Source organism: Miniopterus natalensis, chromosome 3 (genome assembly GCF_054644295.1).
Source record: "Miniopterus natalensis isolate mMinNat1 chromosome 3, mMinNat1.hap1, whole genome shotgun sequence".
Taxonomy (NCBI): Eukaryota; Metazoa; Chordata; class Mammalia; order Chiroptera; family Miniopteridae; genus Miniopterus; species Miniopterus natalensis.
The window spans coordinates 85,301,881-85,315,234 of NC_142083.1; the positions used below are offsets into that span (position 1 = coordinate 85,301,881).

Below are 13,354 nucleotides of genomic sequence, written 5' to 3' on the forward strand. Positions count from 1 at the left end.
CCCATTCTCTCTTTCACTCTTCATTTTAGTTGATCTAATGAAAGCTTCTGACATCACAGTTAAAACACCTCAAGGTAAACCAGAGTAATAAATCCCATTTGCTTCCCTACTGGGTTTAAGACTGTTTTATTTTTACCGTAGTTGTATGTTTTGTTATGCACTGTTACAGACTGTGATGAAATAAAGGTTGTAAAGAGCCGATGAATGTATGGGCCTCTTAATGTGCAAAACCAAATAATTCCTAAAAGAGTTGTAATCTCTTATGAATAATCTTTAATTTTTCCTGTAAATACAAAAAAAAGTGTATGTTTCTTTTATAAATAATCTATATTATATTTTCCTGTAAATACAAAAAATTTTTGAAGAAATTATTAAAGCCTGTACTTAATACAAAAGGGGGTAGGGCAGGGACTCTATCCATTTTGAGACCTATCTTAGCTGATTTCTGGATACTTTCTGATGAGATTTAATCCCACTCTGGAAGCCTGTGCTTTCTGTCCCCTAAATGGTGGCCACAAGCCTTTGTGATTATTTCTTTTTATTGTATATCCACATCTTCTTTATCCATTCACCTACTGATGGACATCTAGCTGCTTTCATATCTTGGCTATTACTAGTAATACAGCAGTGAACATAGGGATGCATATATCTTTTTGAATAGGTGTTTTTGTTTCTTTGGATAAATACCCAGAAGTGGAATTGCTGGATCATATGGCAGCTCTATTTTTAATTTTTTGAGGAATCTCCATACTGTTTTCCACAGTGGCTGCACCAATTTACAATCCCACCAACAGTGTGCTCCACATTCTCACCAACACTTGCTTGTTGATTAATTGATGATAGCCATTCTAACCAGTGTGAGGCGATATCTTGTGGTTTTAATTTTCATCTCTCTGATGATTAGTGATGTTGAGCATCTTTTCATTTGTTTGTTGGCCATCTGTATGTCCTCTTGGGAGAAATGTCTATTCAGGCACACTTTCCATTTTTTAATTGGATTGGATATTTGTGTGTTTGTGTGTTAAGTTGTATGAGTACCTTATATATTTTGGATATTAACCCCTTATCTGATGTATCATTGGCAAATTTCTTCTTCTATTCAGTAGGGTTGTCTTTTCATTTTGTTGATGGTTTCCTTCACTGTGCAAAACTTTTTAGCTTGATGACATCCCATTTGTTTATTTTTTCTTTTGTGTCCCTTGCTTGATGAGACATATCCAAAATAATATTGCTAAGAGTGATGTCAAAGAGTTTATTGCCTGTTTTCTTCTAGGAGTTTTAGGGTTTCAGGTCTTACATTTAAGTCCTTAATTCATTTTGTGTTTATTTTTTTATATGGTGTAAGAAGGTGATCTAGTTTCATTTTTTTTTTTGGTATGTATCTGTCTAATTTTCCCAAAATTGCTTATTGAATAGACTGCCTTTACCCCATTTAATATTCTTGCCTCCTTTGTCATAGATTAATTGTCCATATAAGTGAGGATTAATCTCTAGGTTCTCTATTCTTTTCCATTGATCTGTATATCTGTTTTTATGCTAGTACCATGCTGCTTTGATTATTATAGCTTCATAGTATAATTTGATATCAGGGAGCATCATACCTCCTACTTTGTTCTTTCTCAAAATGTCTTTGGCTATTCAGGGTCTTTTGTGGTTTCATATGAATTTTAGGGTTAGTTATTCTAATTCTGAGAAGAATATCATTGGTATTTTAATAGGATTGCATTGAATCTATATATTGCTTTAGGTAGGAAGGACATTTTGACAATATTAATTCTTTCAGTCCACAAGCAGGTATAGCATTCCATTTATTTGTGTCTTCTTTTAGTGAAAGTTTGGAAGTAGTAAACTTTCAGTCTTTATACGTCCAAACATGTATTTATTTTACCCTTAAACTTGAATGATGGTTTAGCTAGGTATAAAATTTGAGGTGTATAGTTACTTGCCCTCAGCATTTTGAAGGTATAACTCCTTGATTCTGTTATTGCTGGGATGCCTGTTATCTAATTGTCGTTCCTGTGTAATACTTTACCATGTTATCTCAGGTTTTTTCTCTTTGATGCTCCACAGTTTTACTATGATATGGAAAATTCTCAGCTATTATTCCTTCAGATTAGTCTTACTACTATTTCCTCCTTTCTCCTATTCCAGTTTCTCTTGAGCACCCATTGATACCTTTATCCTTTGGGTTCTTTGAACTGCTTGATCATATCACTTGCATCTGGGTCTCAGTGTTGTCTTCTGGTTCACTTCCTCAATTCTGCCTTTTAATTCACAAATGCCACATGAGCTCTTGGATTAGTGCCTAGTCTAGAATTTATGCCACTCGTTGAGAGTTGTTTTTGTTTTAAATTTTAATGGTAATGTCTTTTATGTCCACCATTTCCAAATTATCATTATCAACTAGTCTCATTCAGTTACACCTGTTTTGCTCCAAAACATGCTGTTTGTTTGTTTTTTTTATGGGTATTAGTCCTTTACTAAGGACTTTTTGATATCGTGAAATCATTTATTTAGAATATTTTTTGTTTTTGTTATTTTCTTACTTTCTCTCTTGACTAACTTCTCCCTGTCTATGGTTTTGATTACTTCCACCCAGCCACCATCCAGGACCAGGTTTTATAGTGATTCAGTGCCCTTGCCCCACAGCATTATTGGGAAAACATGTTTTGGTTTCTAGACTCGAGCCTGTGTCTTCCTTCCTTCCTAGACCCATAGGCTGCCATAAGCCCTAGTCCAGCGGTGTGCTGGAGACAGCTCCTACAAGCTCACAAAAACCAGTTATTAAATTTTACGGAATTCTGTGAGCTGGTTGTTAAACAGCCATTATTTAAATTATACAAACTCACCATTATGTAAATTATATTTAACAGTCAAGGCAATGATTACTCAAAACTTAGCATTTTCTAATTATCTTGCTACATATTACTATTACCCACGCGCAAGGTCTGCAGCATTTGTATCTGTGTGGTAGAAACACTGTGTAATGGGAGCTGCCAGGCATCTCTTCCCACTCTGGTTCAGTGACATTGTGTTCGTCATTTGCCATCGGCCATGATAAGAGTTGAAACCATGGAGATTAGGAAACATTACAATCAGGTCTTTTCTTCTTCCTAGAATACTTGTTTAACATACCAGCACGACATTGCCCTGGCCCAGGCATCAGGTAACAGCAGTTTTCTTCCGTCTCCTTCCATAAAGAGAGGCACTGACACCACCCCTGTTTAAACGGGGCTCAGGCTCGATTTCGTCGTCTCACAGAAAGTGCTTTCAGCCTCGATAGCTCACAGTCAGAACTTTACTCCCCAAAGCTTTGCAACCCCACTCATTATGCTGCTTTCCTGTTTTGTTTGTGGCCCATGGCACTATTTATTTACTTATTTACTTATTTATTTATTTACTTATTTATTTTTTTATTTTTTTATTTTTTTATTTTTTGATGTTAAGGTTGCCTCCATCCTTTGGTTTTCTTTTTTATGTTTTATGCGTCATCACTTTAGAGTGGAGGATGTACATTAAATATTGAACATGCTGTGTGCTAGAACTCTATCTACATTATTTTTCATAGACATATAACTTCAATCATATGGATGCTCATATTGCTCTCAAAATATTTCCTTCAGCCTCCTTCGTCTCCCCCGGAGTCACTCACCCCGTGTTCCTTTTCTGCTCGTCTTCCCTAACCCTTTCCTGTACCACTTACGACACACGTGGTAACATGCTGTACCTGTGTGATCCTTGGAAAGGTTCCGGGTGTCACTGTGCTGCCTTCTTATTTATTACATACTGAATAATATTATGTGTGTAATATAATAATACATCACTCTTCAGACAAGAAAACATTGGAGCCCCCAAGTTCCCTAAGTGGAAATCCTTGGCCCCCTAATGTTTTTTTCCCTTCCCTGCAGGTGTCAAAGCTGTGTTCTCAGGCCACTACCACCGGAATGCAGGGGGCACCTACCAGAGCCTTGATGTGGTGGTATCGTCTGCCATCGGGTGCCAGCTGGGCAAAGACACCCATGGGCTCCGAGTCGTGGTGGTCACCGCTGAGAAAATTGTTCATCGGTACTACAGTTTGGATGAGCTGAGTGAAAAAGGAATAGAAGATGACCTGATGGATTTGATGAAGAAGAAATGATTGCCGTTTATGATCCATTCACTTTTCACTCCCACTATTTTTTAATTTTGTCAGAAGCAGCAGCTGCACACAACCACTTATTGAATATAAAAGTATACCAGGCAGATTTGTGAATGTATGTCCTTTTGCATAAATCAGAGCTGGGTCCTATCCTGAATTATATTTGAAATAGAACTGCCCTCCCTTTAAGAAAGAGAGGGGGGTGGGGGTTGGAGCCTGGGGATAAAAGAATAAATGATACTAGAATACCTCTACATGAGTGTTTGAATAAACTCCCCTAATGGTGTGTTTCTCAACCATCTCAAGTTCTCTGCTTTTGAATCACATTGTTTTCTGTCTCTTATGTCTCTTATGGTGAATGTCTACCTGTGGACCTCCATCCCAACTGGATATCCAAGAGCGATCTTTGGTAATTCCTTGAACAAACCCCATCCGATCATGTTAAATTGTAGTCATGACGCTGGTGCTTGCAACACGAAGGTCATTCCTTTCCCTCCTAACAAAACAACTGTCTCCTCATTTTAACAAGGAGCAGAGTAGCCGGCATTTGATGTAAAATGTCCAGACCTCTATGCTGATGTCATTGGTACAGGTCAGAGCTTAAGTTGGCCTTCTCGGGGACTACGGAAGTCACCTTTGCACACATTATAAAAATCTGTGAAAACCTCGTCCAAGAGACCAGCACCGGAGCCCTAAAGTGCACCCCCTGCAGCGCCCGGAGCACACTCTGAGTGGGTTCCCTTCACACCAGATGCTGCGGGAGCTCCACAGTTTGCTGCCTCCTGCAATCGGAATGACCCTCCGTTCCTGAGACTCTTCACTGTGTCAACTTTGACGGAAAAAGTGGGAATTAATGCAAGATTAAAAGAATCAAAGCAGGAATTTCGGTGGGGCAAAAACTGCTTTCAGCCGCTTTCCGGGAATTGGCGCTGACTTTGGTTAACTGCACCAGCCCGGCGGCGCCAGGATGGGGCGATCGGCGTTGCTTCCGCGCAGTCGGCCTTGCGGGGACTTCTCCGCAGCTCCGGGCAGCTGTGCCGTTTCACCGGGCGGCCTGTTCGGCGGGTGTCCCGATGCACAGGGAACCAGGCACCCCCGGTCCTGCAGGAACACCCCACAGCATCCCGCAGCAGCACTCAGTCACCCTAAAATGCCTTGAACAGCCGACAGCTTACAAATGAACTGCAAAACCCATTAAGACTTTCTTGTTAAAAAGTTTTAGTCAACGCAGCAAAACCATGAGAAATTAAGTAGAAAGATAATTGGATATGTAAATTCATAAGGAACAAAAGACAAAAAGTTAATTATGCTACGGATCGGTGGCACGCCATAGCTCATTGTTACGTGGCACTGGAAAATTAAAAAGTTTCAAAATTAGGATGCCCTTGTTTTAGGATTTTGCCGCGTGCTTGCTTCGTGCTCATGTTTCTTCATAACCGGCGTGGATCTGAGCTCAGGAAGAGGAGATTCAGTAAGCGACATGATGGCCACACGTGTGAGGCATGGGAGCGGTAACGCTGAGCATTAGCTGCCACAATCGTGTACCCGGATCGTAAAGGCAGACGGGGGCTCACGGGGAGGAAGGGGAAGAGTTTAGTCACAGTGGACAGACGGAGCCACCTTTGTGGTGTCATATGTCCAAACGCCCTGGGCTGTGTCACTTGAGTTTCGAGGGAGGATATGGAAAAGCAATGGAAATTAAATTTACTAAGCCTCCTTCCCAAAGACCTAATAAGTCAAAGAATTGATTCAAAACACAGCAAGAATATGCCAAGAATAGGGAATCCTGTGAAATTCTCGCTATTTTTAAAGTAACCAAACAGCAGTATTCCCAGTGGTGAGAAGTTCAGAAATGCGTTTGTAAATAAGTGTGTATCATTCTGATGATGGGTAAGTACTAATGCATTCACTTATTTTCTTTTTTAAAAGATATTACACAATTGCCTTATACCGTGAAAAACAAGAAAACACTCAGTGATCATGAGTGCTGCGGCTTCTGGGTGTTACGTGCCGAATGCTGTGGTTCCGAGAGGCGGTGCCGCTCGCCAAGGCGGGGCAGCTCTTGCAGGGGAAGGAGCGAGATGCAAGCAGTGGGACTGTTGAGCCCGTGCCCCTCAACACTGCCCCCTCTTTCCTGGAAGGTGTCTTTAATGGGTGTGAGTTTGTACCAGCTCGGCCCACGGCAACACTACGGTATTGGGCACCTTTGACCACCTTTCCTGGGCGAGAACCCAGCGTTAGCTGGAGGACGTGGGCCAGTAAGCACATGAAAAATGCTCAGCATCACAGCCAGCGTGGAAGAAGCACAGTGAGACACCATCTGTCACTCAGTGGAATGGCCACAATGGAAAAGGCTGACAATACCAAGTGTGGGTGAGACTTTGGTACAGCCCTAACTGTATCACTGTGATTCGCATTAAGGAATATTTATTTGGCCTTCTTCTCTGTCCCTGGCAGTCTCTAAAACCCTTGGAATTTCCTAAGGGATAAGAGATATAAAGGTGCTTTTTGTTATTCGTAACAAGTCCTTTTCTGCCTCACCTGGGTTTATGTTAATGAGGTGACTTTTGCAAAGTCCCTAAGGGTGGGGGCTGGTTGCTAGGGGAACCAATTATGTGATTAGAGCAGCGGATTTTCAACCCTTTTCATCTCATTGCACACATAAACTAATTAAGAAAATTCTGCAGCACACCAAAAAAATACATTTTTTGCTGATCTGACAAAAAAAAGTATAATTTTGATTCATTTACACTAGGCGGCTACTGTGTTGGCTGTTGTCATTTTTTTATTTGACAATCTAAGGGAAAAAAGGTCAGATATTGCATGTTTTAAAATTCTCGCAGTACATGGGTTGAAAATCGCTGGATTGGAGGGTTGGAAGTTTTAGCCACATCACCCACCCTCTGGGGAAGGCAGAGCGGCTGGAGATTGAATTAATCACTAATGGCCAGTGATTTAATCAGCCAGGCCTATGTAATGAAACCTCCATTAGGAAACAAAAAGATGGGGTTCAGAGAGCTTCAGGTTGGTGAACACGTGGTGATTCGGGGAGAGTGGTGCACCTCGAGGGGACATGGATGCCTCACGCCCCTTCCTTGCCCTACACATCCCTTCCAGCTGGCCATTCTGAGTTATATCCTTTTATAATAACCTTGTAATTTAGTGAGTGAAATGTATCCCTGAGTTCTGTGAGCCACTTTAGCAAATGAAGTGAACCCGATGAGGGGATTTGGGGAACCTCTGATCTATAGCAGGTCAGTCAGAAGCACAGGTGACAAGTTGGACTTGCAGTTGGCCTCTTAGGTAGAGGGTGGGGAATCAGCCTCTACCCTCTCATGGGAAGGAGCCGTTAGCCTGTGGGATTTGAGCCGTCTCTGGGCAGTGTCAGAATGAAGCCGTAGGACACCCAGCTGGTTGAGCAGGATTGCCTGGTGTGGGGGGGGAGAACATTGGTGACTGCAAGTGCAGAAGGGAAGTATTCTGTGAGGAGACAGTAGAGGGAAAGAGCTTTTCACACGTTAATTCATACATTCCTGGTGAGAATATACGCGGTACAACCATGTTAGAAAACAGTCGGGCAGCTTCTTAAAACATTAAATTCCACCATGTGACCCAGTAATTCCATTCTTGAGTAAGGATTTACTCAAGAAAAATGTAAACATAGATCCACTAGGAACAAGCCAAATGCCCATCAATAACTGAGTGGATAAGCAGAAGATGGTGCGTCATACGCTGGGATACCTCCCAGCGTTACAAAGGAAGGCACTTGGTAAACGCAACGACGCGGATGAATCGCAGTGAAAGAAGTCTCACTTCTTTCCAGACATTTAAGCCAGTTCTATCTGCATAAAGGTCTAGAAAATGCAGACTAATCTATAGTGACAGGAGGCAGGTCAGTGGTTGCCTGGCAACGGGTGGAGGAAGGATGGCCTGGAAAGGGGGTTCAGGGAGACTTGGGGTGACAGAGGTACTCTGCGTCCTTTTGTGTAGTTGTTCACAGGTGTATAATCTGCCAAAATTCATTTAATTGAGCATTTTCAATAAGTGCAGCTTAGTTTATTTGACATAAAGTGTATCTCATTGAGTTGTTTAAAAATAATTTTTTTAAAGGAATTTATGCAGCTTGGGAAAGGGCAGTGTTTTCAAAAGGAGGCTTTCCATTGCATTTCATGCTGTGTCCAGAGCTCCTGCGCCTCCGGGGTCACACCCGGGTTTCAGTCCATGCTGTCCGGTTTCACTGTGACCCTGGGTTCTCTGGTGACATTTCCCAACCTGTCTGCACCTTAGTGTGCTCATCGGTAAAGGGCACACACTCTGTCAGGTGGATAGTCGCACCCTCAGGTCAGACGCGGCCTCACAAGTAGGGGAGCGTTTCCCTCGCACAGGGTCGGTCCCGAGTCCTGCAGCCCGTGTCTCCAGGATGCTCCAGCAGCTCAACATGTTGACGTCCCCTGATTCCTGTGAGCAGGAGGGCTGCCCAGCTCCAAGCATCAGGTCCTCACAAAACCATGTTCAAAGACAGGAAGAAAAGGCTGGTGAGGGGAGGGGAGAATCTTCATCTCCAGAGTTGCTGTTTCCAAGAGAAAATGATCTCCCAGACCCCCCAACACATCCTCGACAGGTCTCATTGGCCAAACCAGAAATGCCAACCATACAATCCAACAGATGCCACAAGTAAAAGAAAAAAGCCAGGCGGGAGGAGGGCCAGGACCGGCTGTGGTTGTGAGAGCGCCTCACTGGGTTCCCGAGGCCACACTGCAGGTCGCCGAGAAGTGAGCAGGAAAGAAAGGGGAATAAATAGGCAAGGACCAGTTTTTCCAGGGAACCTGGGAGGGGAGTTAATAAGTGGAAAAAAGTGGGGGTTGAACCTGTGAACAGAAGGACGAAGCGATCAAGGGAACCATGGTAAAGTGGGCACAGAAAGGGGGTAACTGATGGGACGCGGGCATTGGAAGGGGAAAGAGATGAACCCACACGTTTGGAGCACAGCCTTGACCTTGAGACGGGAATAAGAGGGTGGGAAGGGCGGTAACAGCAAGAGGGTGGACGGACCCCGGGCTGACCGACCGGCAGGCGGACTCCGCTTCCTGCGCGTGCACTTCTCGGGGCCCCTGCGCCTGGGCCTCACCGTGCAGCACGTGGGCCTTTCCGGACTCGTGAACAGTTCACTTTCGTCTTGTCAGGCGGACGCCACCATCTGCACAGAACTGGTGGCCATCTGGCTTCCTCTGAGCTCTCACCCCTGCGAATACCTCAGGGCCCCGGACCCTCGGCGCAGTGGTTACAGCGGGAGCTCCAATCCAGACTCTGAACCCGAATCCCATCTGGGCCACTGTGGCCACCAGGCGGGGGGCGAGCTTGTAACCTCTGCAGACCTTTATGTCCTCGAAACGAGGGTGATCATGGTGCCTGGGCGAGGGGGGAGAGACAGTGCCAGCTGAGCCGTCGGCCCCATGCCAAGCACACAGTGGGCACCCAGTAAATGCCATCCCCATAGCCGTGGCCATCATCCAGGCCACCGAGCCATTGCTGCAGCCTCCGAACCGGTCTCCCTGCCTCTGGCATGTCTTGCCCCTTCCCAGCCAGGGAAGGAGGGAGGAAAAGTTGCTAACAGGACAGAGCTCATCTAGGATTGAGCCCTGGTCTGTCACTCAATAACTGTTGCCTTGGGCAGGTAGTGTCCTGTTTGGGGGACTTGGTTTCTTTATCTATAAAATGGGTACAATATAGTACCTACCCTATAAGGTTTAAATGAGCTGCTTTCTCTCTTTTTTTTTTTTTTTGGTGTTTTTTTAAGTCAAGCCTTTATTGTAATATTGAGAGCAGCACTGAGTCATTACTGACAATTCTTTTGCCTCCCTGGATCTCATTGCTATTATGATTAGAAGAAATTACAGTGTTAGGCAGATCAGAGTTGTCTAACTCTTGACCCTAGTACCACATAGTTTTAGAAATAGAGTATTTATTTTAGTATTTGTTAGTAATAAAAAGAAGAGTAAAAGGGCAGTAGTGGGAGGGTGATAAGTCATCTTGGGGATCTGCCTTCCTTCCTTTGTTAATGAGCTTATTCCTTAATGCATTAGCAGTGTTAGGTGCAGTAATAATGATGCTGCTGACTGTCATCACACATTACATGTTTGATTCCCCACCCTCATCTCTCAGCACAGATCCCCACAGTACATCACGAGGGGCTCACTGTCCCCCAACTCCTCATGTGTCGAGTCCTCCGGATTGGCTCCTTCAAAATAGGTTTATATTCCTGAGTTCCTAGGATAACATCATTGGTGAGAATTGCAAAAGGCCCCGAGAATGGGCATGGCAACAGGGGAAGGGACACGAGAAGGAGGGTGCAATGAATAGCAAAGCAGCAGTCGGTATTTTTATAATTCAGCCTCAAAAGGACAGAAGAAACTGCCCTCTGGTCAGTAAAGGAGAGGACAGCTGAGCCACGCAGGAAGTGAGATGAAAGGCCAGTCACTCTTCTGAGTGCTTCACATGTATGAAAAGCCCCAACCGAATAAGTACTTTTATTATCCCCATTTCACAGATGAGGACACCGAGGCACAGAGACAGTGCGTGATCTTACCCAAGATCACACAGCTTGCAAGTGGCAGAGCTGGGATTCAAACCCAGGCCGTGTGGTTCTAGAACCCAGGGCCTGGCACTAGGGCAAACCTGCAGCCTCCCGCAGTGGACGGGGTGGGAACACGCACATGCCCCCTGAGCTGAACAGGGTTGACCGCGTTACCAAGCAGGGCACCAGCTTGTCCCCCAGCCAACGTGGAGGCCCCTCCACCCATCTTGGAGTCAGACTGGGAAGCAAATTCTTTCCATTCCAAAATTGTGTCTCCTGACAAATGGAACCAAGTTTTATCTATTTAATTATTCAATTTAGTTAAGTAGGTTTTTTTCTCTCTCTCCAAGGAACTCTAGCCGTAAAGTCACACATTCCCGGATTTCCAGCAGAGGCGTTTCTGGGGCAGCCTTCCACACCTACGGGGACCCGCAGCTCCTGGCGCAGATGAAAAGGGAGTTTCATTAGCTTTATTTACTCGCCCCGACTTAATTGGCCAGCAGAGGATAAATGCGGATGTCATGTCTGATTAGCGGCAGCCCCTGCCCTCCTGGCCACGGCGCCCCGTCTGCTTGTTTGTGTGGATGGAGCGATTTCATAGGGCGCGTCTTTATGAACCGGCTCTCCCACCGAGATGCTCTAATTATCATCTCAGGGAGCAAGCTTTCTGGTGTTGTGTAGACAGTTCAGCAGCATGTCCCCAGCAGGGCTGATCACTGCGACAGCCTCTCGGTGCCCGGTGGGCTTTTCTGAAGGTGATCACAGCAGGTTCCGGAGAACTAGAAATGAGGCCCTCACCTCTGCTTCCCTCTGTCCCGGACACCCCGCTGGCCTTGGCTGCAGCGGGTTCTTCCCGGGCTCTAAAGCTGGTAGCCTGCACTGGGATGGATTTTCCTAAGCATCAGCCATTCGGATTTAACCACCAATGCAATCGTGCCCCTGGGTACCACTTATTGTCTTGAAATCAAACCCAGCTGAAAGGAAAATGGTTCAATATCTAAAGGATTGGAGCAGATACAAATATTAATTGATACCGATAAATTTCACAATATGCTTTTGTTTAAAAAGGGGGGAAAGCAGGGGAATAATTTGAATCCCCCAGTGGCAGGATTCCACGGAGCTTTGGAGCAGTAAAGACTTTTAACACAGTTAATTACAGTGTGAGAAAGTCGGTCTGGCAACCGGGCTTTCTGGTTCCACATCTTGGGTTCCAGGAAATCCGTGAGGGAGAAGCCACGTGCCATCAGAGGACAGAGGAGGCACATTTCACGTTTTCTCAGTTGCTCCAATGATGCTGCCTTCTTGGCCCGCCTCCCTGGGTCAATCCCCCCCCCCGTCTTCTCAGCCTTGCTCTGAGCACTTACTCTCCCCATCCTTCCCAGTTTGGCCGACCAGGCAGGACCTTGCTTTGCCCACAGGTCCCTCTGAGTGTAAGCAGTCCCCTCCCCCGATTCCACTGACCCCAGCTCCCCTAAATGAGGCTGGTTTGCTCCCAGTTATCCCAGATGTCCTCCACTGCCTTTCGCTCCCTCATATATCCATTCTGCAAATCCTTCAACCCATCCATCTTTCAGGGAGGGCTTATTCGCAGTCTTCCTGCCCACCCCACATCTAACCTTCATCCAGGGTGACTCGGTGGCCATGTGGACCACCTCATGTCGCCAGCATCTGTTGCTTATACCTGTGTAGGATCCATTGCACCTTCTGATTTTATTTGGGGGGCCTCCTCTCCCCTACTGTAGTCTGTTGTTTAGGTGGGGTTGGTCCCGTTCCTGGGTTTTGCCACGGTGGAAGTAGGAGTGCATGTGACATATCGGAATGCCACGGTCCTGGTGCCAGGGTGCAGAGAAGGCCTCGTGGCCCAGGTCAGACAATCCCAGGACTCTTGCTGGAAATATGAGGAGAGATCTCTTTCTGCTGGGGATCCCACCTAGGAGAGAACCTAGCTGGGAGTTAAGCATCAGAGAGGAAAGGAGAGCAGGGAAGTGGGGTTGTGGGAGAGAACAAGAAAGAAGAATTAAGGACCCAAAATAAGCTCCAGGGTCCAGCCATACCTGAAGCCTGGCTGCTCAAGGAAATGAACCAACACCTTTCCTTCCTTGCTTAAGCCTGTTTTCTGTTGTTTGCAAACCAGAAGAGCCCTGACTAATACACCATCCCATATGTTGCTCTCAACTCCTATTATCTTCTCCACTCCACCTCTGCAACATGCTCCCCTAAGCCAGAGCTGGGGCTGGGCGAGGGGATCCTAGGCAAGGCAAGGGAGGAATGCTCCCCTGCTGACCAGGACAGTACAGACTCAGGAAGGAAGCCAGAAATTCAGACCATGCTATTTGGGGGAGCCAACACTTCACAGATACACATTTGTGACTCTCAATTAGCTCTGCAAATATTCACTGAGCACCTACTAATCACCAGGCCCTCTTTCAGGTCCAGGGCTAGAGCAGCGAGATGGACTCCATGCTCTGAAGGCCTGTTAAGTAAAGCCCACTGGCTCGGATGTCTGACCCAGACCCCCCGTCATTATGCAGCTGGCCCCAGGGAGCCTCCCCGCCTTCCTCGAGCACGAGAAGATGAAAATCCCGGGCACCTCTATTATGTCAGGAGGTCACCACTTGGGTGGCTTTTATTCTGACAAATAG

At 45.6% G+C, this 13,354-nt stretch overlaps 1 protein-coding gene across 1 annotated transcript in view; it reads left to right on the top strand.

The window, feature by feature from the left end:
* Positions 1-5,138, top strand: part of CPPED1 (calcineurin like phosphoesterase domain containing 1) — a 93,917-nt gene extending 88,779 nt beyond the window's left edge. Inside the window, exon 4 of the mRNA XM_087815114.1 lies at positions 3,909-5,138. Coding sequence (XP_087671240.1) covers positions 3,909-4,138 — 230 coding nt within the window. The 3' untranslated portion in view covers positions 4,139-5,138. The remainder of the gene's footprint in view (positions 1-3,908) is intronic.
* The last annotated feature ends 8,216 nt before the right edge of the window (positions 5,139-13,354 follow it).